At 41.4% G+C, this 27,797-nt stretch overlaps 5 protein-coding genes across 9 annotated transcripts; 2 read left to right on the forward strand and 3 right to left on the reverse strand.

Annotated features, from left to right (window-relative positions):
- Positions 1-265: 265 nt before the first annotated feature.
- On the forward strand, positions 266-17,775 carry LOC136434221 (adhesion G-protein coupled receptor G6-like). 2 transcript variants are annotated; one of them, XM_066426974.1, is made up of 21 exons: positions 266-640; positions 2,825-3,102; positions 4,434-4,505; positions 5,002-5,073; positions 5,689-5,882; positions 6,994-7,141; positions 7,376-7,488; positions 7,764-7,983; positions 8,358-8,532; positions 8,782-8,931; positions 9,373-9,513; positions 9,794-9,833; positions 9,997-10,088; positions 13,205-13,332; positions 13,562-13,830; positions 14,222-14,291; positions 14,500-14,664; positions 14,880-14,995; positions 15,119-15,223; positions 15,394-15,510; positions 15,838-17,775. In XM_066426974.1, exons 2-21 carry the CDS (start codon positions 2,894-2,896, stop codon positions 16,092-16,094), a joined length of 2,853 nt encoding a protein of 950 aa, XP_066283071.1. In that variant the 5' UTR covers positions 266-640; positions 2,825-2,893; the 3' UTR covers positions 16,095-17,775. The 2 variants fall into 2 exon arrangements, with proteins under 2 accessions (XP_066283071.1, XP_066283072.1); XM_066426975.1 differs by lacking the exon at positions 5,002-5,073 and having other exon boundaries at positions 270-640.
- LOC136434275 (serine/threonine-protein kinase pdik1l-B-like) lies at positions 10,960-12,987 on the reverse strand. Its single transcript, XM_066427005.1, has one exon. The coding sequence runs from the start codon at positions 12,569-12,571 to the stop codon at positions 11,423-11,425; it is 1,149 nt and encodes a 382-aa protein (XP_066283102.1). The 5' UTR covers positions 12,572-12,987; the 3' UTR covers positions 10,960-11,422.
- LOC136434258 (SET domain-containing protein 4-like) lies at positions 17,470-21,808 on the reverse strand. 2 transcript variants are annotated; one of them, XM_066426996.1, is made up of 11 exons: positions 21,719-21,808; positions 21,455-21,555; positions 20,900-20,995; positions 20,557-20,594; positions 20,329-20,417; positions 19,723-20,152; positions 19,369-19,543; positions 18,941-19,043; positions 18,743-18,823; positions 18,175-18,295; positions 17,470-18,005 (listed from the first exon to the last, which is right to left on the reverse strand). In XM_066426996.1, the coding sequence occupies exons 2-11, from the start codon at positions 21,525-21,527 to the stop codon at positions 17,868-17,870; spliced, it is 1,344 nt and encodes a 447-aa protein (XP_066283093.1). In that variant the 5' UTR covers positions 21,528-21,555; positions 21,719-21,808; the 3' UTR covers positions 17,470-17,867. The 2 variants fall into 2 exon arrangements, with proteins under 2 accessions (XP_066283093.1, XP_066283087.1); XM_066426990.1 differs by having other exon boundaries at positions 21,692-21,807.
- LOC136434335 (cytochrome c oxidase subunit 6A, mitochondrial-like) lies at positions 21,799-24,499 on the forward strand. 3 transcript variants are annotated; one of them, XM_066427131.1, is made up of 4 exons: positions 21,799-21,943; positions 22,476-22,627; positions 23,127-23,240; positions 24,167-24,499. In XM_066427131.1, exons 1-3 carry the CDS (start codon positions 21,838-21,840, stop codon positions 23,214-23,216), a joined length of 348 nt encoding a protein of 115 aa, XP_066283228.1. In that variant the 5' UTR covers positions 21,799-21,837; the 3' UTR covers positions 23,217-23,240; positions 24,167-24,499. The 3 variants fall into 3 exon arrangements, with proteins under 3 accessions (XP_066283228.1, XP_066283219.1, XP_066283211.1); XM_066427122.1 differs by having other exon boundaries at positions 21,800-21,943; positions 23,127-23,225; XM_066427114.1 differs by lacking the exon at positions 23,127-23,240 and having other exon boundaries at positions 21,801-21,943.
- Positions 24,268-27,754, reverse strand: LOC136434298 (D-beta-hydroxybutyrate dehydrogenase, mitochondrial-like). Its single transcript, XM_066427023.1, has 5 exons — positions 27,296-27,754; positions 26,740-26,881; positions 26,257-26,409; positions 25,690-25,901; positions 24,268-25,108 (listed from the first exon to the last, which is right to left on the reverse strand). The coding sequence occupies exons 1-5, from the start codon at positions 27,566-27,568 to the stop codon at positions 24,851-24,853; spliced, it is 1,038 nt and encodes a 345-aa protein (XP_066283120.1). The 5' UTR covers positions 27,569-27,754; the 3' UTR covers positions 24,268-24,850.
- Between the last annotated feature and the right edge of the window lie 43 nt (positions 27,755-27,797).

Here is a 27,797-nt window from a genome sequence, read left to right on the forward strand (position 1 = left end):
TTATGATAAGTAGAGATCATCCTTTGAAATCAGTAACGCTATCTAAATCCACCCGACTGTTGGGAACAGTAGTGTTAGCCTAGTTTTGTTTTTTATCTCGCCGTAACCAACATCCGCCGCCGCAAAGACACGCCTGGTTTCCGCAGAGGCTCACACAATGGCGGAGAGGCCGGTGAAGAGCCTCTCCTGACGATGACTTGACAGCACCGCTGTACTCAGACCTTCAGGTCGTCATGACAACGATGTTGACGAAAGTGTTTTCGTGTTCAGGTGATTGTCGCTCGGCCACGCGACCGCAGACCACGGACTGGGCGCCGGTCATGCATGACATTTTTGTGCCAGGTCATCGACAGCGAAGCGCACAGAGCGGCGCTCGCGCTTAGTTCTCTGGTGTCCCTGTGACTCCACGGGTTGAAGATGGGAATGCCTACGTACATTGTTACCGTGTCAGCACTGGAGACAACGTATTAAGGAGATGTGAACCTACTAGGGAGACTTTCCAGGAGACGTTTCCAGACTTTCCGCGTAGCGTTTTTTTGTTAGAACGTTCTCGTGTACACCATTGAACGTGGATTACAACTATTGTTATCATCGACCAAGTTTGGACTACCTAGGAAAGTGAACCAGGACTTTTGTGAAGGTAAGGAAAGAGAACGTCCATATCGCATATTTTAGCAGAATAAAGTAACTAAGTTTAAGTTTACTTGACGGCACTCTACTAGTGTTTTTCGTGTGATTTTCGTGGCCTCGACGATAGTCTCCAATCCCCTGTTCTTTGCTAGACCATGAAACGAATTCAAGAGAACAGTTGTACCTGCCATCCTGGTTTATAAGCGGAACCTGTCGATAAAATGAAGTAATCATGAAAAACACACGAACCTAATAAAAACGCAACCTTGAGTAAATCATTTGCAACCGTTCTTGAGCATCAGGCTAAATCTAAAAGGACAAAGCAAATCTTTTCTTTAATCAATCTTGTCAGGATCGAGCAAACTCAATCCGATGAAGAACATTTGAAATATCTGAAGTTGCGGTTGAATTTCTTTACATCTAAGCTATAGTGTTACGCAGCTTTTTCTTATCTAGTATGCCTACAAAGTTTTTTTTCGTAATTGGAGTCTCCTTTACCACGAGGCCGCCATATTGGATTACCTCATCAAGCTCCCCCCTACAGGAACTGTGAGATTGTTGTGTGCGTCTGTCCGGCTTTTGACCAGAGGAGAAGGCTTGGCTAGTTGTGAAGTCACCTCAAGGACATTTAATGAAGTGCCCTCTTCAAAAGAATCAAGTCTATTGGAAACGCTTCGATTGCCTCCTTTTATGGTAGCGCTAAGTGGAAAACACAGTCATCATCGTTGAGTATATCCTGGACTCTGTGAGAGTGTTATATCACACTTGATGTCAACTTGCGGATACATGTAGATTAATTTGCATTGAGTTGGTCGATAGAAGGTTTCGTATCCATAATTACGTGTTTTTTAGGACCTTGCTTCAGTAGAATATGTGCGACACATTTAAGGTGAAGACAATGCAACAAATAACCAATGATAAATGGTGTAGAAAGTGGTGCAGTCTTCAGCTATGGCTTTGATCGTAAATTGATCGAGGCCGCTGTCAAACAGACGTTATTGTGTTCGGATGTTTTCTCAGACAACACCCATTCAGGGCGCTATGTTCGTGGGACAGGCCTGTTAGCTAGTTAAACTCTCTGATATGTTTGAACGGGTCTTGAAGTGCTCATGCTATGCAATGGAACAAGACGTGTCATGGCGCCCGCTTCTCATGACGCTATTTGGTGGCAAGCGGCATGGAGATGCTGTGTTGGTACAAACTTTCTCCGGACAGGCCGTTTGTCCCACTTTTTTTGTCGTGCAGTGCACCGAAGCCGCCCACCTACCAGAAACTAGCGTGGTCTGACCACTAGCGTGTTTGAAGGGTACATTTAGTGTTGTATAGACTTAACTTAAATTACAATTTTTTTGCAGGATACGTATTATACCCTAAAGCATCGTGTACTGAATAACTTAACACTGAAGGGGCAAAGCTGTAAGGTAAAAACTTTCTCCGGACAGTCTGTTAGTCTCCCTTTTAGTCGTACAGTCCACCGAAGCCACTGCACCCACAGAAACTAACGTGGTCTGAACACAAGCATATTCTAAGGGTACTTTTAGTGTTGCATAGATTTCACTAACATCACTAGTTTTCCAGCAGGACATTGTTTTGAGTGCATGACTCCTTGAAGGGCTAAAAACGGCAGATCACAAGTCTCACATCAAGGGTGTTCTTAGAAGTGAGCTTGAAGAAGGCAGAAAAAACACAGTCATAGTGATGGAGCTTAATCAATCTGAGTTGTGGGTTTGTGAATGTCATATAATCTTATTTTCATTGCTTGTTCCACCCACTTACTTGCCCGTGCTCTTTGTCTCAGACAATATCTTGTGGTATACGTATGATATATAACGTTGGAGTCAATTGCGTTTGTCATAATGTATAGCACCGTCCTAATTCTAGGATTAACAAACACTATTTCAAGCTACTGTAAAATTCAGGGTATTAAAGCAAGTATGGGGTGTGATTTTCCATGTATGTGACTTGAGCTGACGCTACAGTGGGATATAACGGACTTGATAACGTCTTTGCAATATTACATGCAAACAGTATGTTTTTCCACCAGACACTTAAAAGATAACAATAAAACATTCAAACAGTATGTTTCTCCAAACATGTAAAGAGTATTCACATTGCCACGGATAGAATCATAGCTCAGTTTGACATGCTGTGTATGATTCATTTGCCGAAGCTAACGCATGTTCCTTATTTACAGATTAAACTCGACTTTCCAAAGACCAAAGAATTCGTCCTCCACCTTCGCTAAGAAAAACGGAGAGACTTCATGTCGGTGATGACCGCCAGCATCATGCCGCGATCGTTACGGATATCCACAGTGTACCTGTTACTGGGAATGTTGCTGGTGCTGGTGAGACCCGGTGACGCAGTGGACGCGTGTGACGTCTGCGACTGTAGCGATCCTACCAACATCGACTGTCAGGACAGGGAGTTGGAGGAAGTTCCCACCAATTTCCCACAAGAAGCACAAGCAGTGTATGTAGTCAACATTATACATGTCATTCATTTTTCAAGTTTTTCAGTAGTTTCGTAGAAACCAATAGAATATGCATCAGACTTCACGGTTCTTTCCGTATGGCTCACAGTTATGAAACAGGGCCGAATGGAAGTGGGAGATTTATTGCTTAACACATCTTCCAGTGAATCATTATAATGAAAGAATGAAGACTTTTATTGTACATTTTGCTCAACTGAGCCAAGTACAGACCACAATAATGGCATATGTATAAATATACACTGATGTACTATTGTATAGAATATAGGAGCGGCTTCTTCTAGCTTCTTGGTAATGGTGAAAATGTACTATTGTATGGGTTTAGCTATAGCCAGCCAAAAGGCACGGATATGAATTTTACAGTGCTACTCATATGTCTAAAGTTAGGGAATCTATTTTCTACTTAAATATATATATATATATATATATATATATATATATATATATATATATATATATATATATATATATATATGGATTAAGGATATTTCTATCATTCTATAATCTACAATCTTCTGCCGTATTTGAGGTACAAATTTCGAACAGGTTCTTTGCTCCAGATGAGTACAGTTATGCCTTCCCGATTCAGTTCGCAGTTTGTGACAACTGATTATTAGCTTAGTGGTGGTGGTTCTTTACAAACACACTTTCCACGAAGACGTAAGTGTGACGCAGAAGTGGCACAGGAAAGGTGGACTAAAACATGTTTCACCCCCCACCATTGATCCACCTTCCATACAAATCCTGACAGTTTTATCCCTCGTCCTTTTCGTGATAAAGGGTTTCGTGAGCTCTGTCTTTTCAAGGAGAGAGCTCTGCGTGTGACGCATCAAAAGACTCTTCTGTGCGCGGGATGATCCACGTCACGACATGGACTTTTAAAGAAAGTCATCCCAAAGACGTATTCACCGTAGAAATGTTGTTCCTGTCGCACGTAGGAACGGCTCAAGACTTAACAAGCCCCCATGATACTTTTACCTTAAAAGCCCCTGACTTGTTTGTTTTGGTCGCTGGTAGAGAAGAAACGGTTTTTGTGTTTGAGGTGTTAGTAAGATGGGAGCCACGCCATAATCTACCAGACCTTCTCGACCCCTGTTTGCACTTTGACTTAACGTGGTTTTTAGCAGTCCGTCTTTTACGGTTTTAAATGCCAAGAGTTCGCTCAACTAAGTCACTTAAAACAACTTTTACTCCGGTTAGACAAAACAAGACATACTGGAATTCGTTGCATTTATTTTTTGTCTGATGTCGTTGTGTCAATGAATATTATTTATGTTGCTATTACATCTTGCTGCTTCTCTTTCTCTTTCAGAATATTGAGCAACAACAGAATATCTAGGGTACCGTTGAATGCCTTTGTAGACTTGGCGGATCTACTTTTTGTGTAAGTATTTCAGGACACCGTTGTTGTGTTGTCATTAGATGGACCGTTCACAGTAACTGTACGTGTTTTCAACACGAAGCATATCTTCCCAAATGGTATATTCTTGCGCTGCACGAATCTAATTACAACACCATAATAATATTGTATCACGTCTTAGCGTAATTCTATATTACGATGTAATATAATAGAATATTGCAATGCGGAATTGCATATTGAGAACAATTAGTATGAACGAGAATAGATAAACATTTTAATTCATTTCAACATAATGTATAATAAACAAATTGTTGATGTAATGTTTAATTCTACCCATGCCACACATCACAATGATTACTGTTACTCTATCCCATGCTGATGCCCTGAAGCCTGTACTATGTCTAACCGAACCTTGGTGTGCCCTATTTTCGAGCTTTTTTTCAACAGGTTGCATGGATCGAAACTTGCTGTGGTTCACTCTGTCCATTGCTCTGGTGATGTCTGTCTTTCTGTTCTTCAGATACTTACATTCAAACGCTCTCACAAATCTGGAGGAAGGAACTTTTGACAACATTCCCAATTTAATTGAAGTGTGAGTGGTGGTAGCGATCCAATCTTTCTGTCATACTATTTCTCCTCAACAAACATTACCTTTGTAGCAAAATATGAAAACTTTACTTTACTAGTCAAAACATCTATATTTGATAGTAGATGCAGCAATGACAGTTGTAGTACTAGTTTATCATTCATTTATGCTATGAGAGCCTGTAGCAAAGCCAATGAATGGTTTCTAATTTGGTGTGACTGGTCGATCGGTGTGATACAACCAATGTCTGAGAACATGGTGTGTTACGCCGAAGGACGGTTATACCGGTAGACCTAGCCATTTTCAAATGGATGAATCATCTAGATCTTTATGCGTCACTTATGATTCAAAGCTTTATCTTCATCCAACTACAAATTAGCTCAAGCACTATTAGAAGCAGTAGTTAGAAAGATATCAGGACCAGTCATAGAATATCAAAACAATTGAATACCACGGTCAATGATATTCCAGTGAAAGCAAAAGGACATATTACATTCTAGTTGAGCATCGTTAGCTACACGTCTAGATCTCTTTCTGTACTTATTAATGAAATTTGATAAGCAAACATATCATAATTAAACTTTGACTCCATGCCCCCACCACACACACACACACACACAGGTACATGCGCGACAACCCCTTTCAGTGTGACTGTAACTTACGGTGGCTAGCCAGCTGGGTTCAGAGCACGGGGAGCGACATTCTGAAGGACGACCCACAGTGTCTGTCACCAGGCAACTTAAACGGACAGAGTCTCACCAGCGTCGACGTGAGGGAAATGATCTGTCCGACTACTCCTGCACCTCCTGTCACTGGTGAGATACACATCATTTGTCTGAAAAGCATTGCTTTGCAAACTGATCATACAAATATATCCATGAAGAGTTTCATCAGGTTGGTAAGTCATTAAACAAAAAGACTCTTTGCACACAACCAAGTGATTTATTCAACCGGCGTTTTGATGACCATCTGTAACCTTCCTCAGGGCAATTCTGACTGGTTCACATTGCATCATCTTGAAGCAGCGACACCTGTGCTGCAGTGTAATGTGAACCAGTCAGAATTGTCCTGAGAAAGGTGAAAGATGGTTATCAAAACGTCGGTTGAATTAATCACTTGGTTGTGTACAAAGAATATTTTTATTCATACAAATATATGTCTTAAACTTAAGGCGTATGAGCAAAAATGAAATACAGGCATAAGTACAGAAAACGTAAACAGCTCCTCGACGGCATCGAAGGTGCAAACAAATACTATACTAAGTCATTTACATTTACGGCACGGCTTGTCCTCGGTCTGTCACGTACAGCACATGTGGATAATGTACAGTTGTCTGTTTTAGGTTGGAGTTCCCTCGCATCTCGCCGGCAAATGCACCTCCTGCAAACTATTTTAAAATCTATTCACCAACAAGTGCCAGAATACCTACAGATATTTGTCAGAACATCTCACACTTATGCAACAAGACATAATTCAAACTTATCTTTGCAACTCCCGAAAGTCAGCCTAGAATCTGGTAGGAGAAAATATGCGTTCAGGGGTGCATTTGCCTGGAATGAGTTGCCGGCCACAGTTAGAGCGGCTACGTCGGGCCAAACTTTTAAAAAACAAGTAAGACAGTACTGCTGACCTCTGACCTCCAGACCCGGCCTGCCATATCGACTATGATTTAAGGATTATGATTTGGATTCGACGCTCGGTTATGTATATATTATCTTTTTTGGTTACTTTCTGTTCATTATTCTATGTTATTTCCTTGTTATGTTATTTAGTCTGTTTATGTTATTTTGTGCAGGGCACGCCTGAAAAGCAGTGCGGTTAGCACTGAGTGCGTCCACCCTGGATAAAGAAAACAGAAATAAATAAATAAATAAATTTATAGCATAATATATATAGATCCTCGTAATCATCATCGTTCATTTTCAGAGGCGACCACGGAAGCCCCGCCCACGCCTGCGCTGGCCACGTGGTGTCCGGAGGAGGAGAGTGTCCTGTTCACCTGGCCGAGAACATTTATCGACACGACAGCACGGGTCACGTGTCCCGAGGGTGACGGGACGGCCATCAGGGAATGGTGCGTTCGGATAGCATGTCGAAAACTAACTAACTAACTGACTGGCTAACTAACTTACTGATTGAATGACTAACTAACTGGCACAGCATACCTACATGTAAGCTAGATGCTACTTTTCCTCAATATTTCTTGGGCATTACAGGGATGATTTTGGAAGGTTTTATTTAGGCAAGATTTCATGTACTCATACACATATCTGCTACAAATGATTGTTCCAATGCACATTTATCACAGTGTCTGGTCATTCGGAGAGGGTGCCGCCTGGAGCACGCCGAACATCACGACCTGTTTCTCCAACAGGGTGACTCAGCGATTGAGTGAGCTCGCGTACCTACCGCCCGAAAGAGGTAAATTAGACTATATTCAAAATAGAGCATAGAAATATTTATATTAGCGACGAAACTGCTGCACAGTCATCTACACAGCAACCTGTTACTGTTGCTCTCGGTACATCTCTCTGCTTGTGTCCGGTAAAAGACATATATACAGGTCAGGCGAAAGTAATCATGAGTGAGAAATATCTGTTGACCAGCACCTGGTCTTTCTAGTCCTCCAACATATGCTAACGTTATATCTTTGTTTATCCGAAAAAAAACCAACTTTTCCCATCTCCGCATCATAGTACTGGACAATATAGACGAGCTACAGACATGGACGTCCTGGGCTGACCAGTTCACGCTGGTCGACACTGCCCTGGCCGCAAAGACCCTGTCCGCCATCTCTGCCGCCCCGTCCCTGGACACACAGCAGTGCTCCACCACTCTCCAGTGTATCAGTAACCTCATGCAGGCTGACGAGGAGCAACTACTGGAGGCACAGCGGATGTACAACTCCGTATCAATGTATGTATAACTCCGTATCAATCTATGTATAGCTCCGTATCAATGTATGTACATTGTACAACTCCATATCAAAGTATGGATACTGTACTTCTGTATCAAGATATGTTTAACTCCGTATCAATGTATGTATCACTCTTTATCAATGGATGTATAACTCCGTATCAATGGATGAATCACTCCGGACCAGTTGAAAACTTCGCATGAATGTATATAACCCCGTATAGTACCCCTATTTGCATAACTCCGTATCAATGTACATTTTTCCGAGATGTCAAGTTTTGGGAGATAGAACTAGATAGACTGTTGTGCATCGTTATTATTGATAAATTGATTGATTGATTGATTGATTGATTGCATTCTGCATCATTTTACAGGCTGATGAGCGTGATGGAGCCAATGACATTCAACACAATGTTTGACGGCGACACATTCGTCACAACGGCGGGAGACATCGCTATCGGTCTTGGAGTTTTCCAAACAATAGAATTCCCCGGTGCCGCATTCGTCAAACAGACGACGGACGATAGGCGGTCTTACCAGTCTGATCAGGTATGAAAGTCATCATTGTAAGATATGAAGTGTTAGTGTTCGGACATATTTCTTGTGGTTTTATCACTAAATTGCAAGAACATGTTAATCAAGAAGCCTGTATTTTCCCCTTATCGGCAAGGAATAGTTTTTGAACCTTTGTCAAGTACCTAAACTCCATACATACAGATCTAGGTACATATTGAACGAATACAATTGGTTTTGAAGGGTAGCTTTTACTTCCTTGTTTTACTTCTTCCCGTTTTGCAGGAATTTGAGATATTCTTGAACGATGTGTCCGACGGAGATCTAGGAGGGTTCAGTTCGATAAAACTTCCCACGACGTTACTGGACCAGGTGATACTATCAGAACCACCAACGGTGCAGTTCACCTTCTACAGAAGTGGCAAAATGTTCGATGTAAGTTTACGCTAACGTCCTACTTTTATTTTTTGAGGACGCCTCAGGCACGGAGCCGTCATTGTGGTACTGCGATTAAGTTGAAAATATCATAAAAATTCCGCGAATGCATTCCATAGGGAATTGGTTGTGGGGAGAACCTTACGGGAACGGCCTTTGTACATAGCATAAAAGGCCTCTACTAGTTTTGACATTAAAAGGAGCTAGTTTCTACACGCTATCACATCCGATCAAAACATTGAAGTCGCTAATACCTCATCGGCAATGGCGCTAGCCATTTTTATTATATTAGACATACGCCTTAAACATGACGACATTGAGATCTCGTGTAGTTTCAGGAGAATGTAACAGTACTGTACTACTCCTCATTTGTATATGTTTGATTTGCAGCACGTAGTACTGGTTTCATGACCATTGATTTTTTTTTTATTGCATGCACAGCTCGTGAGCCAAGCGGACGGGAATTCCTCCTTCAGTATGATGGAACTCCAGGTTCCCATCATCTCGGCCACGGTGGGAGGGATGCACGTTACAAACCTGCACGATCCCGTACAGGTCAACTTCCGCAGACTTACAACAACGGTTAGTACGTTAAAACATACAGATGCTATCGTTATTATGTTATGAATGAAGAAGATATACTGCTAAGTTTCTTATCTAAGATTTTGCCAATTGACGTTGAACTGTAGGAATCATATGAGTAACAAACAGATTGAAACAGTTCATAGTTTATATGCACAAACGGATTGCTAACTTCCTCTCTCCAATTCATGACTACATACCCCTCGATCTGTTGGACATATCTATCATAGACAAACATATGAATTTATCTACTTATCCTTTTTTACTATATCACTAACAGGGCACTCCTGTATGTGTGTTCTGGGACACGTCAGCAAATGGTAAGTACACAGTCTTCTATTCTTACGTTTTTACAAAGAAAACTCATTTTTTCGTTCATCATAAGTTAGCAGCCAAATCAAGCAGATATTAATTTGCCAATCACAAGGAACACAAACAGATTGCAGTGGGCCTAATTTGCTTTATGATTCTTGTCGTCCTTAGACTGGTCCAGAGAGGGGTGTCAATTGGCGAGTGACCAACATGGCCTAATTACCTGCCAGTGCAACCATCTCACCAACTTTGCCGTCCTCATGGTAGGTTCCAGATTTTAGTATATCATTCTGTCAAACTAAACATTACAGTCCTATGACTTGAGTCTAGCTTGAATGAGATTCTATTTGATCATCTACCACTGCTAGTTCAGGTTTTGGGTCATGGAGGGTGGCGAAAGCCGTAGGTGTATGCTACAATGCTACAAAATAGACCGTGTCATGCTGCACGATCAAGGACTCGCATGTCATCTACTGCAGTAAACATGACTCACATAAAACGCACTTTCCATGACCTTCCATAACCTTGGCGCCATGGAGCACTTTGTTGATGCCTTTGATCGCGTGTAATCTCTGCTTTGTTGACATGTCACCAGCCACTTTGGTGATTTCAAAGGCGCCAATCGTTACAAGTGTCAGAGAGAAAGATTCCTGGCCGCAATGGGGCACGTTCTTACCGTGTAGCAAGGTAAACCCAACAGCCACACCCCCCCCCCCCCCATTAGCTGTAAATTGAACCGCCATTTCAGGTCGGTGTCGTCACGAAACGGTTGGGATGACACATTTGGCAGAATTTGCATGACGATCCACAAACTTTCCTCCTTCAAGAACGCTTTGTAGGATTTGCCAAGTATTTCGTGTTGGCCGAGTTTCAATAAGGGGAAGAGCTCGTCCGCTGTTCTTTTGTCTCCACACGCCTATTAGCTATGTGGTGGAACCCACTAGTTGATTTGGGACGCTAACACCGTGGGCAGATGGACTTTACAGTGAGTTCTGACTCCCCTAGCTCTTGTAACAAGGACATATAGAAATAGAACAATAAGGTTCACTTTCTAGTGTTATGATAGCGCAGAACTAACGAATATAAAAACATTGCAAGCCACTAACAAAGGAAACACAAGACATCTTTTGCTGGAAGTTTTTCAACATGTCAAGAAATTTAATCAGTTTGATTTCAAGGATACACTACGTGAAACAATGTATAAAGAATAAGATAAATAAACATTCCGAGATAATGACAAGGTACTTGCATTGTTAGTGTTATTCTATAAATTTTAAAGCTAAAAACACAATAGTGGTATTACAAAGGACAATAATAAACCCCTTTTTATGTGGTGCTAGAAATGTGGTATGTATATGGCAAAGCAATATCAAAAATATAGAACATTGATGATTCCAACACATACATGCAGCAACAAATACAATGCATACCTTGGCGTATTCAATGAAACAATGCATATGATATGATTTAAGAGCATTTTACGAGCAGTCTCTCATACAGCATGAGTTCTTCCTTTGCGCAGTCTGTGCCGGACGTATCCTCAACTTGATGTGTTGAATGTTACTGTTGTAACAGTACCACCTGCATCACTCTTAGTTTAATCATCACTGTTGTCCTCCTCGTCATGATCACCTTCACCACCGTCTATGTCCTCATCACTTGTACCATCATCACTACTATCGCCTTCACTGTCCTCATTGTGCTTGATGTCCAGTTCTGCCATTTCTGCCAAGTCATCATCCACGCTGATGATCTCGGCAGTCCCGTTTGGGACTACTTTGTCCGCTTTGTCTATCTCATCCAGCTTGATGACCTGTCCCTCCTTTATCTTTTTGATCGCGAGACTGATGCCAGCAGCCGACGGGCGTACAGCAGGGTCGTGTTCGAGCATGCTTAGAATGAGGGCTTTCATGGAACTGCCGTGTGGTAGGGTCGTCACCAGTCCTTCCTCGAGGTCTTGCAGTGTGGTCGACTTTAAGGCATCGGCAAGCCTTCCTCTTGACCCGACACAGGTCACAAGAAATGTTCCCTCCGAGTTGTATGAAGAACGATCAACGACTGCTGCAAATATCACGCCCATTGAGAATATGTCACTGCCTTTTGTGGACTGCCCCTCGTCAACTTCCGGCGCCATGAAGTGACCGGTGCCAGGTTCGTCCGTGGTGCTCATGCTCGAGCTCCATTTGAGGTCACTGAGTACTTTAGAAATGCCGTAGTCGCTGATCTTTGGTACCGGGCTCCTCCGAGTGCCAGACAGAAGTATGTTCATCGGTTTTAAGTTCTTGTGCTGTAGATCTGCGACGTCGTGTAGATGGGCGAGTCCGTCCGCTATTCCGATCATGATACTTGTGCTTAGGTTGCTGTCATAGGAAGGCTGTAATACCAGGTCGTTGAGGTTCCCTAACGAACAGTATTCCATGACAGCCCACAGCTTCTCTTGTGAGGAGAAGGAGTGAAAGAAGCGGACCAGGTTGTCATGCTCCAAGGGTAGAACGCCCAGCAGTTTCCGGAGTTCCACGGCGGCTTTTGAGGCACGTTTATGTAGCCGCTTCTTTTCTTGGTCGCTGACATATACTTTCAGCTTAAGCTTGGCAGAGGTTTCACCATCACTTTGCATCAAGTCGATAGACTTTAGGACGTATGTCTCTCCACCTTTGGTTGCCTTAAAGACGGCACCACAGGCTCCTATCCCCAGTTTGTCCTCAAAACTGTACCCCTTCACGCTGCTTTGTGCCGAGTCTGCCATGTCAGCCGGCCGCCTAAACTCAACCCAGACAAAGTGATACGAATACACTGGTTTGGCCAAGACTACAGTGGCCCTCAGAAGAGCCTCTTCTTTGTGAAGTTCTTTGTTTTGTGTGCTTCTATCACCAACAACATAGCAACCATGCCATTGTTAGCACACCTCGCATTTGGCAACACAGGTCAACTATAAATCAGATTTCAAAAGTAACTCGAAGCAAAATATTGTTCTTAGCCCACACCTATTTCGCGCCATTACTGAGCAGAACACGCAGAATAGAAATACCGCTGGTCTTTGTATCTACTAGACAAAAGCAAAGCGCTGTATCACGACATTTTCGTCTTAGATACGCAAAAACTGTGACACCATTGGACGAATCTAAGAGAAAGGCAAAACAATTCTCAAAACAAAGTGGGTAGTTGCACAACAGATATAATTTATCTTCACACCTCACATAAAGAGGTGACAAGTAAATATGTTTGGATAAGATTTGCCCAATTGCCTTCTTAAATATTTATATATAAATATAAAACACATCTATATATGCATATCTTGCCGCAGTGAACGTGTTTTTGAGTGCAACATACAAGTCGAAGGTTTCACAGCTTTATAACATTAAAACAAATTATTTTCCAGGATATCTATGGTAACATAGACAACATATCAGACGCAGATCTGACAGCTTTAATGATTATCTCTTACGTGGGGTGTGCCATCTCCATGTTCGGGATAGCCGCGACTCTACTCACGTACTCTCTCTTCAGGTAACTAATTCAATATGATTAGTGTTACATTGAAGCCACTCATGATGTTTAGAATATGCCGTCTTTGTTTTTATCACTTAAACAGATTAAATATCTGTCAAAGCAAATATCTTGATTGTTTTACAACCATGAAGTAATGCAGAAAAGATCAAACAATTAGTGACTATTGCAGTGCAAGATCACACAATATCCAGCGTCACAGAGGTCATAACCTTATTTCACTTTGCAGGAAGCTCCGGAGAGACAACCCCACCAAGATCCTCATGAACCTGTGCCTCGCACTGCTCTTGGCCATTCTATTCTTTGTCTGCTCCGGGCCTGCGCACAACAGTGGCAGCCGAGGCGCATGCGTGACAGTTGCCGTGATGCTGCACTACTTCCTGTTGACCTCCATGGCCTGGATGGGTCTGGAGGCCCTCAACCTGTACCTGGCCATCATGAAGGTCTTCAACACCTACTACAGACACTTCATGCTCAAGTTCTGTATCGCTGGATGGGGTGAGTAGTTGTAAGAATTATAATGATTATGAGGACAACATTCTGTGATGCATGGCTATAGAGCTCTGGATCAAAGAAACCTGAGATGACAGCAAGCTGAAATGAAGAGCTGCCCGAACTGGAAGTCGAGGTCCTACCTGGCTGAAAGAACTCTACTCTACTCTACTTTTAATATTATAATACTCTACTCTACTCTACTCTACTCTACTCTACTCTACTCTAGAGAGGCTGGATAATCATACAATCATAATCTTCTGTCTCCTGAACAGATTATCAAAGTGTTGTTGAAACATATTCCTGTCATTCTATTGTTCATATTTTGCCTTTGACAGTTGGCACCCTAATGTCCCGAATGATTCTTGTCCTAAATGATCCCTTCTATTACCTTCAGGTAGCCCAGCTGTTGTTGTCGCCATCACGCTGGCGGTTAACGTCGATAACTACACCCAGTATGGTGGGATGTGAGTATTGAACATTGCAATCAAAATGCTTTTTATGTCACACTTATCTTAAGATTGTAGAGATACCAGGGCTACAACAAACATGACAAAGTAATGACTTTTGTTGGCTACTAATTGAGTGCCTATCTACTGCTGAAGTATCTTATAAATCGGATTGTCATACATGAATATGTATTTATAAATATTATAACATTGAATGTCCACACAGTTGTTGGCTCCAGCCTAACGCGTTCTACGGAGCTTTCCTGACGCCGGTGTGTCTGGTGCTTATCCTCAACTGTGTCATGTTCGGCCTGGTCATCCGCCAGCTCGTGGGAGGGGCGGCCAACGAGTTCAAGAAGGCCGACAAGGTGGAGACAACGACAAAGCTGAGGTAGGTCGGGAGGTCACTTGTGACAAGTGGGATTTAAGTAAACGATGGCTTGAAAATGGGTTTGAGATATCACTCTATTTCACCCGATGTGTACGCCATAAAACATCGCGAATCAGAGATCGAGTCTTTGACGACATATTTCTGGGATTATTTCCTTGGTATCTGGCCCAACTATGCACAGATTGACCAATGACAATGTTCTTGCTTTCCACAAGGGGTGCGATAGGACTGGTGATCCTCCTTGGACTGACATGGGTGTTGGCCATCTTCGCCATAGCTGAAGCTAGCCTCACATTCAGCTACCTGTTTGCCATCGTCAACTCTCTTCAAGGTGAGGAATCCCTTATGGTAGAAAGCATTGCTTCCTTCGAAACCGAATCTCTGGTATCTCAAACACGTAGTTTACAACTCTATAATGGATAGACACATTTATATTTTTTTCTCTCTTAAACAGGGATGTTCATCTTTGTGTTCCACTGTGTTCTGAAGAAGGATGTCCAGAACCATTGGAAGACCATCCTGCCATGTGCACCAAAAGGCAGACCTGGCACTCCAAGCGGTACGAACAACCAGCATTCCTTCATCGCTAAAATGCTCGATCACACACGATTGTTACTTAAATCTGATGTACACAAGAGGAAGACAAATATTGCATTTGTCAATTTAGACGTAACAGAACCAGTGACATTTGGCAAGGCGTTATAAAAGATTTGTTCCCATCTATTGCAGCATGGACGGGGTCCAAGTCCATGTCCACTCCCAGTCAGCTGCACAGAAGCTCCCGTGTGTCTGACATCAACATCAAAGCCTTCCACGCCATGACAATAGAGGATGCAGGCTCCCATGGTAGGTCAATGCGTGGTACCATTTAACCGAAGAGGTTTAAACTTCCAAGGAAACAGAATTGTCTATACCAATGAATATCAATTGAGAACCAGCATTCCATATATCACGACTGCTAATGCAAATTTTGAGACTGTTTTGAACATTTAACTGTTTTTTTCAAAAACATTTCAGTTTGAACTGGATTTTTTGTGTGCACAGTAGTTGTAGTCCACTGTGTACTAGACTAATAATGCAGATTTTGAGAGCATCTGCTTCTATAGCTGCCAGGGCTAATGATGTCTATGACAAGTCTGATAGCTGATATATCTTTTTTGTCTTTTTCTACAGATGACTTCAACTCCATAGGTCAGAGTGGATCAGACAATGCGGATGACACGTCAGAATCCGGGTCCAGGCCAACAACTGCATCTGGTATACGGCTGGACACGTCTTTCCGCTCCATAGACTTCCAGGCCTACAGTCATCCACCGATAACAGACTACTGCAACCCTCCCTCCCCCATCCCCGAGGCCTCGCGAGAATGCTCAGATGAAAGCACATCAGTATATGATATAGAAACGATAAATGACATCTCAGAAGCTTAGGCCTTTTGTATTGGCCACTGTTTCTACAAAATTCATCATTCAACAGTTTCATTTTCATTTTGATAACAATGTATGTGGCAGAATCATACACGTATACTGTTGATTCTTTTTTGCTATAACAGCAGCTGTTAAAATGAAGCCTGTAACTTTTCCTTATGCCAGTATGTGTATTTTCCTCTGATTCTAAATCTAATTTCTTGAAGAAAATATTTCCTTTATGTTCCTTTGACTCTTTGAATAGACTGTGAAACAGTAAAACCTTATAGTTAAAAGAAATGACATTGTAACTTTCTATATATCTTCAAATACTTTATGTGGTAGTTTCTCAGAAATACTTATACTTGTGATTGTTTGTGTTCTGTACTGCAATGTAGTTGAGCCAAAGGCTATGGTTAATGACAGCATCTCTGCTGGTTGAGTTTGACTCAGGTTGAAGGTCCAACCTTAGATAGCGAGGACAGGACTGCAAATGTCTGGAACATTTTACTTAGCAGTCAGCAATAGGGACAAGCTTGCAATTCACTGTTTTGGGACTGGCTATTGGGAGGAAAGAATTTAACTACAATCAGGTCTGGAGTATGCTTGCTGGTACATCTTGGTTGCTACACTCACTCTGCTACAATGCCAACAATTGAGCATATTCAAGGGAGCAGACATAGCACCAAAACAAATAACATCCAAACAAGAAACTTGTTCCGATATAGCCTATTCCACACTTTTTTACTCCAAATATTACAGTATGGATGGCTGTGCCAATGATACTGTTTGTTTGTAAGAAGTCAGCAATGTGTAGCCATACGACAAGTGTACAGTACACAAGATCAGCTAGACCTTTGCACTACCCAGCACCTACATAGTGCTAGTATTTGATACATATTTTTGTATTACATAACTGAATATCTTTGTTAAGCTTTAAGACTTTTTTTTCATGTTAAATATGTTTAATATTTCATTAATGAGGAACTATGTTGCAAGTTAAGGCATGTATAAAACATTGGAAGCTTAAGTGCAGGTTTACCTAGTATTTTACTGTCTGCACAAGCTGGTCTGAAGTTGAAGAAAACTGAATCATGAGTAAAATGCTAATTTTTTTTTTTTAAATGTTCTTTATTGAAGTACGTATTTCAGTTTTATCTTATATATTCCACCGGTATTTGCTATAATAGTAACCTCAATACCATGTTTCAATATGACCATTTCTATGAAGACCTGTGCTTTCCAGCTTGTAAATACGAAAGCTTTTAAAACAAGTCATATGTCTTTGCACAAAGGATACCAGATCCACATCTTCTTCAACAAGTATGTCAAGTTTTCAAATATTGATAAAACAATTGATACATGTATAGATACATTCTCACCAGTCAAAGAGAGAGACTTTAAACTAGTTTCATATTTGTATTCTTTAAGATAAAGTAATAGCTTAAACTACAAAGCCCATATATTATATATGTATACATATATACAGATCTAAGTTCATCTATACAATATTTTAAAATTTTACCTAAATACTTGCAATTATATGCTGTATTTGATAGGCAATTGTGATAGCCTATTGCTAATACTAATTTGTACAGTTTGAGTGACAGCGTAAGTCGGGACATCCTTTGAGCCTCCCGAGCATATGTTTGTACAATGGCATGCGTGCAGTGAAACAAACAAATAAAGTCAAAAGAAGAACTACTTCCTGTGGCAATGTCTAGTCATTGATATCCTGTTTCTGATACTTCACAGTGGATCCTTGCTTTTTAAGAGACATCTTCGAATAAAAACAGATCATTGTTCGAGGTCACCATCTGTATGTGATTTTATGTTCTGCAAGCTTTGCTCCAGTATGTTGAGATCTTCTTTTAATAACATCAAAATGAATATACTTATCAACGAGCTTCCTGGGTCCAAGACTTTCTCTGCAACCTGTAACCAGTGATTGAGAAAATGGTTATGGAAAAAAAACCCTAACAACCGTACGGACAATTTTTGATGTCTTTTTATCTAGGCAGTTCAACAAGGACTTCTCAGTCCTAAATCTTATTTCAAAGCTATTGAGTAATTGACATATGTACTTGCAAGTTGTTACACTTACCTGTGTTAAAGAGTAGTGCTGCTCCAGTCTTCTACTGATCAGTCTCTGTGCAACAAGCTGGACTGTAGACCTGAGGGCTGGGTCGTGAGGTGTCTGTCCCAGGACAATCCTCCAATTACAACTGAGAGTGACAACAGTGTTATACAACATAATTAAATCATGCCATGATTATGGAATTCTTTCTACTGTTATCTTTCTTGTGTGCAGTTCTATCAGCTGTCCATTTGTGCATGGGTTTTTTTTCACAGCCTTGTACTTTTGTATGCACCAGATTTGCCTTTTTTCCATATCATTGGTAGCCTGGGTGCCATCCTATTTCTACCGGGGCTCCTACACTCGCTACCCTCATTTTTTGAGGGTAGCAAGTGTAGGAGCCCGGTAGAAATAGGATGGCACCCAGGCTATTTTTTTGAGGGTAGCGAGTGTAGGAGCCCCGGTAGAAATAGGATGGCACCCAGGCTATATCATTGGCTCATTCATCTTACAATGTTGTGTTGCCACTTTCCTGACAGTGCCTCCCCCGAAGTCACTTTGCAAGATCTCTTGTTGACTAACCCTAACAACTTACATGCTATCATGGTCCATACAAAGAATCTGCAGTGCAGTTTGCAGTCTCCAAGACAGGCCTTCTGTACTGCAACTTAGATTCCTGTTGATACAGGAAGGAACATTTAAAAGAATGACTGATGCAGCTGAAAATAAGAAAACAGCAGAAAGGCTTTTTAAGGTAAAGACAAAGAGTGACTTCTCAGAACTGTTGACTTACTGAGTGAGGCTTTCCTGTGACAGCAGTTCCATCTTCTTCTGTAGCAGGTTCTCATTACTCAGACCATTTCTGTCATCAACAGACAGGCAAGCCACAAGGTCATCTGAACAGGAAGAACAGACTAGGTTGAGCACAAGCTTGTCTGAATTTTTTTTTCTTAAATTCAATCTGTTCGTTTAAATTGCCAGAAATTAATCATATTGTGACAAAAAGGTATTTGATCAAGTGTATATGAGGAAATTGCATGCACATGTAATTACATACACAGCATATTCTAAACTATATGTATATTATAATGTGGCATTGAATGGCCCAATGGCTAGGCAAGAAGACATGAGATTGAGAGGTAAACAAGAAAATTTCTGTCCTGGGACAGAGGGACGGGTCATAGGGACAGCCCTGATTAAGAGCTCACCTGTGTGACTTACCTGCAGTAAATTTAACTACACTGTGAGGATTGTGAGGTAAGACAAAGCCATACTCCATCAGTAGTCTGGCATTGTCATAGGGATCATAGTTGATGAACACCTGACTGTACTTTCTACAGGCTGTCTCTGTCTTCACCTCATAACACTTGCTGTTCACATTGAAGTCAGTGTCGGTCTGAAAATGTTTCAAACAATTCATGTAGAAGAATGTACGGATATTCCTTCAAGACGCGCACACAAATGCAATCATTAAAAACCAGTGCACATGTATGTTATGATGATCAGATTTATCCATTGGAAACATCCAAGGTGAAAAGAACATTTAAAACTGAAACATGGTACTGGGGTTCTTACCTGTACAGAGGGGGAATGGTTCAACATGTCTAAGAATGGAGCCAAGGCATACACATCCCGATCACTGGGGTCCAAGAACTCCCACCCTGGGCCTCTCTTGTACACAGACCTGGTGTACACTGTGGCCCATGCCCAACGGTAGGACTTAAATGTAAAAACAGTCTCCCAGTCTGGAAACAGAGGCTCCAGGGTGTGCAGAGATGTTCTCAAAGATTTGTAAGAGTTCTGCAGTACTTTTCTGTGTTGCAAGGTGGCCTCCCGCACAGCAGGAGGAAGGGCGTCGACTTCTGCAGTTGAAAAGTAGGAGGGAGTTGTGTATGATGCTGGTAGAGTCTGGAGGTATGGATACCAGAAGGAGTCCTTCCCACGGAATTTCTCAGCTATAAGATACAGACTGAGGACCTGCTTTGGGGTGAGATGTGGTTTCCAGCTGACAAAAAAATGCAATGTTTATTATTCTCTTTGAATATGATCACAAATCAACTGTCAATTGCACAATTTTCTCTAAAATGTATTACATAACAACCTACAATTGTCTCTCTTCACACTCAAAATCCACCAATGTATTACTTAGATATATAAGTAATGATCAGTAAAGATTCTTACTTTTTTATGTATTGGCCAAGGTGGCTGTTAACAACTGTGGTTGTTGTGATGAGCAGGTTTTCTGGTAAACTTACAATACAATCTCCTTCCTGAAAAGAAATAGCAAATTTGTGGTTAGTTTTGAAGTATCATTATTTCTTCAATTTATCAACAAGAGTGATGTGTTCATCATAAAGCATCCTTGACATACAGTGTACTATGAAAAAAAATGAAAGCAAGTATTGTTACCTTTAGATTTCTGGTTGTCATGACTCCTCTCCCTGTGTCTGAAAAAAATCAAATGAACATACAATGTATGACAAAGTGGAAACATGGCAAGAAATGATGAAATGAATATCAATAATAATAATAAGAGCAAGATTAAGGATAGCAAATCAAATATAATTATGTCATTAAGAACACAAATGCATATTGACTGTGTGGTATCATTTTACATTCATTTAATACTTTCAGGAAAACACAACAAGATTACCCTTGACTGTTATGTAGCTTCTCCAATCCTAACATTGCTCCTTCAGTCACCTCCTTTGTCAGCAGGCATACAATAGATACAATGTGAGGTATGTCTTACCTGGAAAGTCTGTCAGAACAAGGTGAGTTTCCCGAAAGCCATTCTTCCTCAGCCATCTCATCAGCTCAATGTTGTCATCTCTGGACATCAGTGAGGCTATCACAGAAAAATCACTATCTTATTAATAATGGACTGATTCACGCTATAGCAGTGGCCGACCCAACATCTGGCCCCCTGGAGCGTCATTTAAGCCCCAAACATTGGAGTCTGTGTTACACAGACTAACCTGTTCTCAAAGTCAAACTACTCACATTGGGCCAACATCATGGTCATCCTGTAATGTGTGTCACTTATCTATAGATTATTATAGCTGTATACAAGCTTATTTCAGTCACCTGTCATGTTCTAATAACAATGTTTGAGCCTGCCCTTCAACATCTCAAGAGAATAGAGCAGCAACAACACACAGTATTGCACCACATATTGCTATTCACAAATGACTTTGTCCAAATAATAATTTTATAAAAGTAACACGTTAACGTTAATAACAAACACAGTATGGAATATGAAATATAAAATGTAAAGAGTATAATAATATAGATTCTGGCATCATACCAAGTTGGACACCCTCTTCTTTCTGCTTGGATTTCCTCCTTCTGTTGCGCCATGATCGTCCTTTCTTTGTCATCTCATAATAGCCTTAGCCTGGCCTTGAACTTGAAGAAAAAAGGTCCCACATTATGGGGAGGGGCAGGCCAATAACAGCACTTTAAACAGCATTTAATAAATTGACAGGATGAACACAACGGTGACAGTATGTAGCCTGTAACAAACAGCGACAATATCACTTACCTATATAATAAAGGATCATCTACATACCAAGGACTACCAAGAAAACACAAAATTTGTTAGGTTTCCGATTTTTTTCCACATGAGCGCCGCCATCTTGGACGGTCACGTGACTTCCCGTCATTCCACACGGACAAGAAGGACACAAAATGGCGACGATGCTGAACGTACTCCGGACTTCTGTCCGCTCCCGCCTGCAGTTTACCCCCGCCAGGCCGGCCTCAGGGGCTGCACCTGCTGGTGGAGAACACTCAGGTACTTGTGTGTCTTTTACAGCGCGGTTGGAGTTGTGTACTTCCCTGTAGGTCTACTTGTAGTGACGCGAAATTTGACCTTGTTAGGTTACATTACTCGTACCGCCATCTTGTGTGGCGTAAAAAGAAGTGGCCTACGTGACTGTCGCTTGTCAATAACAAATACAGCAGTTTAGCCTAACGAGGAACAATATAATGAAAAGACAGCACAGAAACATGTCGTCAAATAAAATATGGCATTTTCAACGTGTCCTGAAATAATCTTCATGCCCTGTCAGTTCCTTGTGCTGAAAGTTGAACCTAGTATGAAATATTTAATTTAAATTTTAATCAGCTACTTGGCAGCTACTAGATAGTTATAGTTGTTGATCCCCTTCTCACTTCATGAAAATTATGACCCCCAATGACGCAGCTTTGGTTCTATGATTTCCCTTTTCTGTTTTAAACCAAGCTCATCATAGAATAACATAATATGTACTATATATAATTTGTGTGTACTGTGTGTTGAGAACATGTGATTTCTTGCCATGCAGGTGGTATGGACCTGTGGAAGAAGATGTCTGTCTTCGTGGCCCTGCCAGCGCTGACGGTGTGTATGCTGAACGCCTACTTGAAGGAAAAGGAACATCATGAGCATCCCCGGCCAGAGTTCCTGCCATACGCCCACCTGCGGATCAGAAGCAAGGTAACGGAACAGGGCAGGTCACCAAGGAGTGCCCACTTACTGATTTCTCTCATCTGTTCATTTTAGATCGCAGTGGAACAATCTTTGAAACAATGTGTTTTTTTTTTACAGAATATCAGCCAACGTTTGCTAGGTTTCTGTCATTTAAGTCTTTTTAATTCATCTTGTTGAGTTGTAACTTATGTAAGTTGTAAAACTTGTAATTGTACTATATATTTCTCGCTAGTACAGATTATTATCAGTAGCATTAATTTGATTCTTTTCGAAGAAGGTGAGTGTGCTGAAAAGCCAACCCCCTTGGCTTGGTTTGTTGAAGATTAAAACCGAGGTAGGAGTTTTTCAGCCCTTGGTGAGTTGGATTGCCAAAACTTTTACAAACAATGAATAACAAATAACAAATAAGCAACACATTTACAATTACATCATCTATAGTTCAGATGTAAATAACAAGAGTTCAAGTACATTGTATAGACTATTGTTGTGTTGTTCTGTTTCCCAGCCATTTCCGTGGGGCGACGGTGTGAAATCACTGTTCCACAACCCTCACAGCAATGCTCTGCCGGACGTCGGCTATGAGGACAAGCACTGAGTATCTGCTGTCAGTTAACCCTTTGTATGGGAAGCTGCACATGTGGTTCTCTTTGCAGAACTCCTTTCGCTTCTGGCAATAGATTTGTCCGTTACCACAAGGCTCTAGCCATGGTCATTACTTTTCTTCTCAACAAGTCGCCTGCAACTGTGATACTGGTTGATGTTGGGAGGATCTGTACATTGACTAGAGCCTTCACTGGTGCTGCTTTGCCGTCTTTATGCTTTGCTTTACTGTTTACAAGCTTATGCGTTTCAATTTTTATGCTACAAGGTATCACTAATTCATCTGCAGTGCGCAGCTTTTCAGCAGTTTGTATTTAGCATGGTGGCTGTTGAGACATAATGAATCTGACATGGCTAAAAAATAATGTGTTTGGCATCTGCCTATTGCAGATGCATGGATTTTTGCCGTCTTCGTATCTACCTGTCACCAATGATGAACAATTTAGCCTTTTCTTTCAGTGAGGTTTCAGTCTCACGATTGTACATTATTTGTTGGATGATGGGTAGATTATGATGATGATTGGTGATGGGAACAGGGTACTGTACTACATGTATATTATTGTATGTTTGATCAAAAGGTGTAGCCTGTTTTAGACATGGGCTTAAAGGTAGGGGGGGGGGCAGTTTGGACTAGCACCATTTTTTTCAGTGGAGAGATGTCAATTGTCAAGCTAAAGTTTAGATGGGTAAATCTAAACAGTGGTTATGAGGCTACCCTATATTTTCAAATTTACTCTATGTTCAGAAATGAGGATACATGCTAGTGTTCATATTTCTGACCAGCCTAAAATATTTATCGGAATCTGACATTTTACCCACTGTAGTTTAGACAGGTACCTGCAGAAATCTGGGGAGGGCCCCTTTTTTATATGTTGTTGTGTATATTCAATTTTATGCACTTATATTTCAATTTTGGGTTTCAAAACTTTGTTCTTGATTTTCCAGGGATTCCCTTGGGGTGATGGTCAGAAGTCTGCTTTCCACAACAAACACATCAACGCCCTCCCTGATGGCTATGAAGATGCAGAGGAATAAAGACAGCAGACTCAAATATCAACTAAGAGTTTAACAGATTACACAACTTCATGTCACAGATCTCAAAATTATCCAGAAGCCTTTTATGTTTGAGTAGAAAACTACTGTGTGCTCAAAATGAACAACTATTGTGTGCTCAGAATGAAGTAGATTCCAATTGTTAGTTTTCTGTCTGCTGTCAGTGATATGTTCTCTTTGAGACCCATGTGTGCTAATGTAAAATAAAGTTTCAAACTCCCCAAATGTGGATTCCAACTTTCTTCCATTGAGCTTGATTAGTGTAAGATTCTACAAAAGAGAAAGATATGTAAACAGTAACCATTGTACACCTGCTCTAATATAAATGCATAAAAGGAGGTGAATGATTTTTGGTATGCATGTCACTCATGCAAATATAATAATCAATAGTGGCTAACCTTTACCTTAGACCCTCCCACAGCATTGTGTTGTATTAGTTGATAGAGATCGATAGCATACACCGGGGCAACACAAATATGAAAAAGATTAAGGATGTAAGTAACAAGCTTGGCAAGTTCCACCATATGATATTCTGGAAATATAACCACTATATTTAGGTACTTTTTGTGAATCCCCTCAGTAGATGTAGATGTTATCTGCTATCCACTCTGGCAGATGAGTCATGATGAAGGTCCTGATGTGCCAGTAGGGTTGCATGACTTGATATCGTGTTTTGGGTTTAACAGCAACCACAGCCGCCACCATGGTGTCCACCACAGGTGAGGTGTCACGGCTGCCCTTAGTGGCAAACTTGTGCATCAGCAGTTTGTAGTCATCCAGGGCTTTCTTACCATATGCCTCCTTCACTTCATCTGTCATGCCATCCCAAAGTTCCTGAAAATATACATTTGTTTAACCCACCATAGCCAAGGGAATCTGATTATCTTGCACATTTGCAATCCCTACAAATGAAATTAAAGTCTGTGCCACACAATGTAATCTGAAAACCTTTTTCGAATATCGTGCTTTGCTGGGGAGTAAAAAGTTTTAAAGGCTAACTAGCCGTAACCCTCAATATTTTTCAAGTGTTTTCAAATAGGCCAAACTTGGCCTCATTCGAAAGGTCTCTATGTCTAGATTTGGTATCCGAAAACCGTTTTCGAATATCATACTTTGTTTGGGGAGTTATGAATTGGCAAGCAGTTTGCATTTCATCAATGACATTTGCTCAATGCTCAATTGCCCTGTTCTCAACCTTGCCAAGGTCATTACATAGGGTGTCCTTGACCTTACTAGGGTTATTGTTATATTTTATTATCAGCCAATGACATGGGAGGAGTAAGAGCCACTTTCCTGGTAAAATCTTTCTCTCAAGTCTGTCCAGTACAAGAGAGTTTTCTTCACGCTTCTTCACATATACAGTATCTTGTTTATCATTCTGTTGTGAGTGAAAAGGTCAGCTTGACTGGACATACCATAGCTGTGTTCTCTATAGAGTCTTCTGTAAAGATGTTGGTGGCGCTGATGAAGTTACCCGGCTCGATGATGCTGACGTCCACGCCCCACCGTTTCATCTCGTACCGCAGGACGTCCGAGAAGCTCTCCACGCCGTACTTAGTGATGCCGTACGCCGAGCGGGACGGGACACAGCTGCGGCCCAGAATACTGGCAATGTTTATTACTCGGCCTGTAAAGGCATGTCTCGAAAATTAGTGTTTTAGTTCAATCAAAGTGTCTGTAGGTTTATGTATGTGTCTGCATATTAGATGAGTGACAATTTGAAATGTTCAGTTCACCTTAAGGTATCAAACTAGTTTTATGTATTCGTTGCCTTCCTTTATAAATTATCCCCTTCAGTTACACCATTCTGTTTTCTGTTCTTTTGTAGGGAACTATTAAAAAGATACAGAAGGAAAACAGAAAATAGCATACTGATTTTCAATGTAAGAAACTGACTTTCTCCAACAAATTGCAGTGCACTGAGAGCTTGGGGTACTTTTTTGTCTCTGTACAACTTATGTTAAAAGGAGTAAATTATTCACCTTGTGATTTCCGTACAAGTGGCAGGAAGACCTTGGTGACCCTGACTGTGCCCCACAGGTTGACCTCCGCCACCCGTTTGTAGGTCTCTATGGGGCACCACTCCACCAGACCATAGGTGGACGTACCAGCGTTGTTCAGGATGGCCCACAGGCCTATAAAAGCAAGGAACAAGGCCATTAATGTAGTATGGACAATATGTTGTCACTTGTTATCTGATTATGTTTGGACTGTGAATAACTGATGCCCTATTGCAGTCAGTCACTGAAGCAAAAACTGTAAACAAGTTTACATCCAGATTAGACAAACATCGGGGATCATACAGCATATGAGAATGTGAGGGTACAAAGAAGACAGGGATATTGCAGGCAGCACCTCCTACCCGAAGATGGTATTATGGTACAATATCATCATAGAAAAGTGCAACTTTATACAATTAATTGTTTACTGATCAGCCATCCACTTTTAACACCTGGCTAACCCACCTGAGGTTGCATCAGACAGGTGAGCCTCCACATACTGACGCACCTTCCATACGCTGTCGTCGCTGGTCACGTCCATCTGTACGACATGGAGACGTGGAGAAGTGATGGCTGCCAGGTCACGTGCACCCTCACCTCCACTGTCCTACATGGAACAGGTATGCATGGCGGTTGCTCAATCCTGTACATATCCACAAGACCTGGAATGATTTACCTTACATTGCATGTGCATCCAATACCGTATGTAACGTTATAATATACAAAATTTTACATTCTACTCAAGGAACTTTAAGTTTTTATCAAATCTTTTACATTGTCTAGTTAGTTTATCGGTTTGTGATGGGGATGACCCATAGTTAAGGTTGATTTTCATAATTTGTTGTCAGTTGCCTTGGTGAATAAAGACATAATGTTTGAGGGCCTCCAGCGGATTTTGCTCAAACTGCAGGGTGATACAGTATGTGCAGACTTCCCCCCTCCCTCCGCCTGTACAAAGATTGTAGTATTTATTGTAACGGCACACTTTATCATATGGCAATACTACAGCAAGTAGTCTTACCTTGAACAGACATCCGGCAAAGACCGTGAAGCCCAAGTCGTGAAGCCGTTTTGCGACTTCGTGACCGAATCCAGTGTCACATCCAGTCACTAACACTGCCCTGCCCTCCCCAGCCACCACACCCACCGGCACAACAACATCACTAACAAACCATGACAGCAACGCTACAAACACTACAGAGGTCAGCTGCGTCCACAGCCCCACATCGGCGACTATATATAGACATGGAAAAAGGAAAATCAGAAAGACAGCAAAGCTTGAAAGTGTAGACATGGCCGCGAGGTTTGCTTCAAGGTTGGCACGGCTTATGGTTGTAGTTTAGAGCTACATCGCATTGTGGCGCTTTTTCTATCACGCGCCAACTGGTGACTTCTGACATAGAGACTTCATTGGGATATCAAGAACTGAGCATCCATTTGGACGCAAGATTCACGTTACACAGGTTAAGTTAAGAAGTTATACCGTGTTTAAATTAGACCTTCCTACCTAGTAGTCCCTACCG

This window comes from Branchiostoma lanceolatum, chromosome 1 (genome assembly GCF_035083965.1).
Source record: "Branchiostoma lanceolatum isolate klBraLanc5 chromosome 1, klBraLanc5.hap2, whole genome shotgun sequence".
NCBI lineage: Eukaryota > Metazoa > Chordata > Leptocardii > Amphioxiformes > Branchiostomatidae > Branchiostoma > Branchiostoma lanceolatum.

What these genes read in the sequence shown, in the direction of transcription:
- LOC136434221 (XM_066426974.1), top strand. Translation starts at nt 2,894, where the DNA reads ATGTCGGTGATGACCGCCAGCATCATGCCGCGATCGTTACGGATATCC. An exon ending in TCCTGCACCTCCTGTCACTG is followed by an intron (nt 5,883 to 6,993) that starts GTGAGATACACA and finishes GTTCATTTTCAG; the next exon opens with AGGCGACCACGGAAGCCCCG. An exon ending in GAAGTGGCAAAATGTTCGAT is followed by an intron (nt 8,932 to 9,372) that starts GTAAGTTTACGC and finishes TTGCATGCACAG; the next exon opens with CTCGTGAGCCAAGCGGACGG.
- LOC136434275 (XM_066427005.1), bottom strand. Translation starts at nt 12,571, where the DNA reads ATGGCAGACTCGGCACAAAGCAGCGTGAAGGGGTACAGTTTTGAGGAC.
- LOC136434258 (XM_066426996.1), bottom strand. Translation starts at nt 21,527, where the DNA reads ATGACAAAGAAAGGACGATCATGGCGCAACAGAAGGAGGAAATCCAAG. An exon ending in TGTTCTGACAGACTTTCCAG is followed by an intron (nt 20,595 to 20,899) that starts GTAAGACATACC and finishes GATTTTTTTCAG; the next exon opens with ACACAGGGAGAGGAGTCATG. An exon ending in TCACAGGAAAGCCTCACTCA is followed by an intron (nt 18,824 to 18,940) that starts GTAAGTCAACAG and finishes CTGTATCAACAG; the next exon opens with GAATCTAAGTTGCAGTACAG.
- LOC136434335 (XM_066427131.1), top strand. Translation starts at nt 21,838, where the DNA reads ATGGCGACGATGCTGAACGTACTCCGGACTTCTGTCCGCTCCCGCCTG. An exon ending in TGCTGGTGGAGAACACTCAG is followed by an intron (nt 21,944 to 22,475) that starts GTACTTGTGTGT and finishes CTTGCCATGCAG; the next exon opens with GTGGTATGGACCTGTGGAAG. An exon ending in ACCTGCGGATCAGAAGCAAG is followed by an intron (nt 22,628 to 23,126) that starts GTAACGGAACAG and finishes TCTGTTTCCCAG; the next exon opens with CCATTTCCGTGGGGCGACGG.
- LOC136434298 (XM_066427023.1), bottom strand. Translation starts at nt 27,568, where the DNA reads ATGTCTACACTTTCAAGCTTTGCTGTCTTTCTGATTTTCCTTTTTCCA. An exon ending in TTGCCGGATGTCTGTTCAAG is followed by an intron (nt 26,882 to 27,295) that starts GTAAGACTACTT and finishes TGTTCCATGTAG; the next exon opens with GACAGTGGAGGTGAGGGTGC. An exon ending in CCTGTCTGATGCAACCTCAG is followed by an intron (nt 26,410 to 26,739) that starts GTGGGTTAGCCA and finishes TTGCTTTTATAG; the next exon opens with GCCTGTGGGCCATCCTGAAC.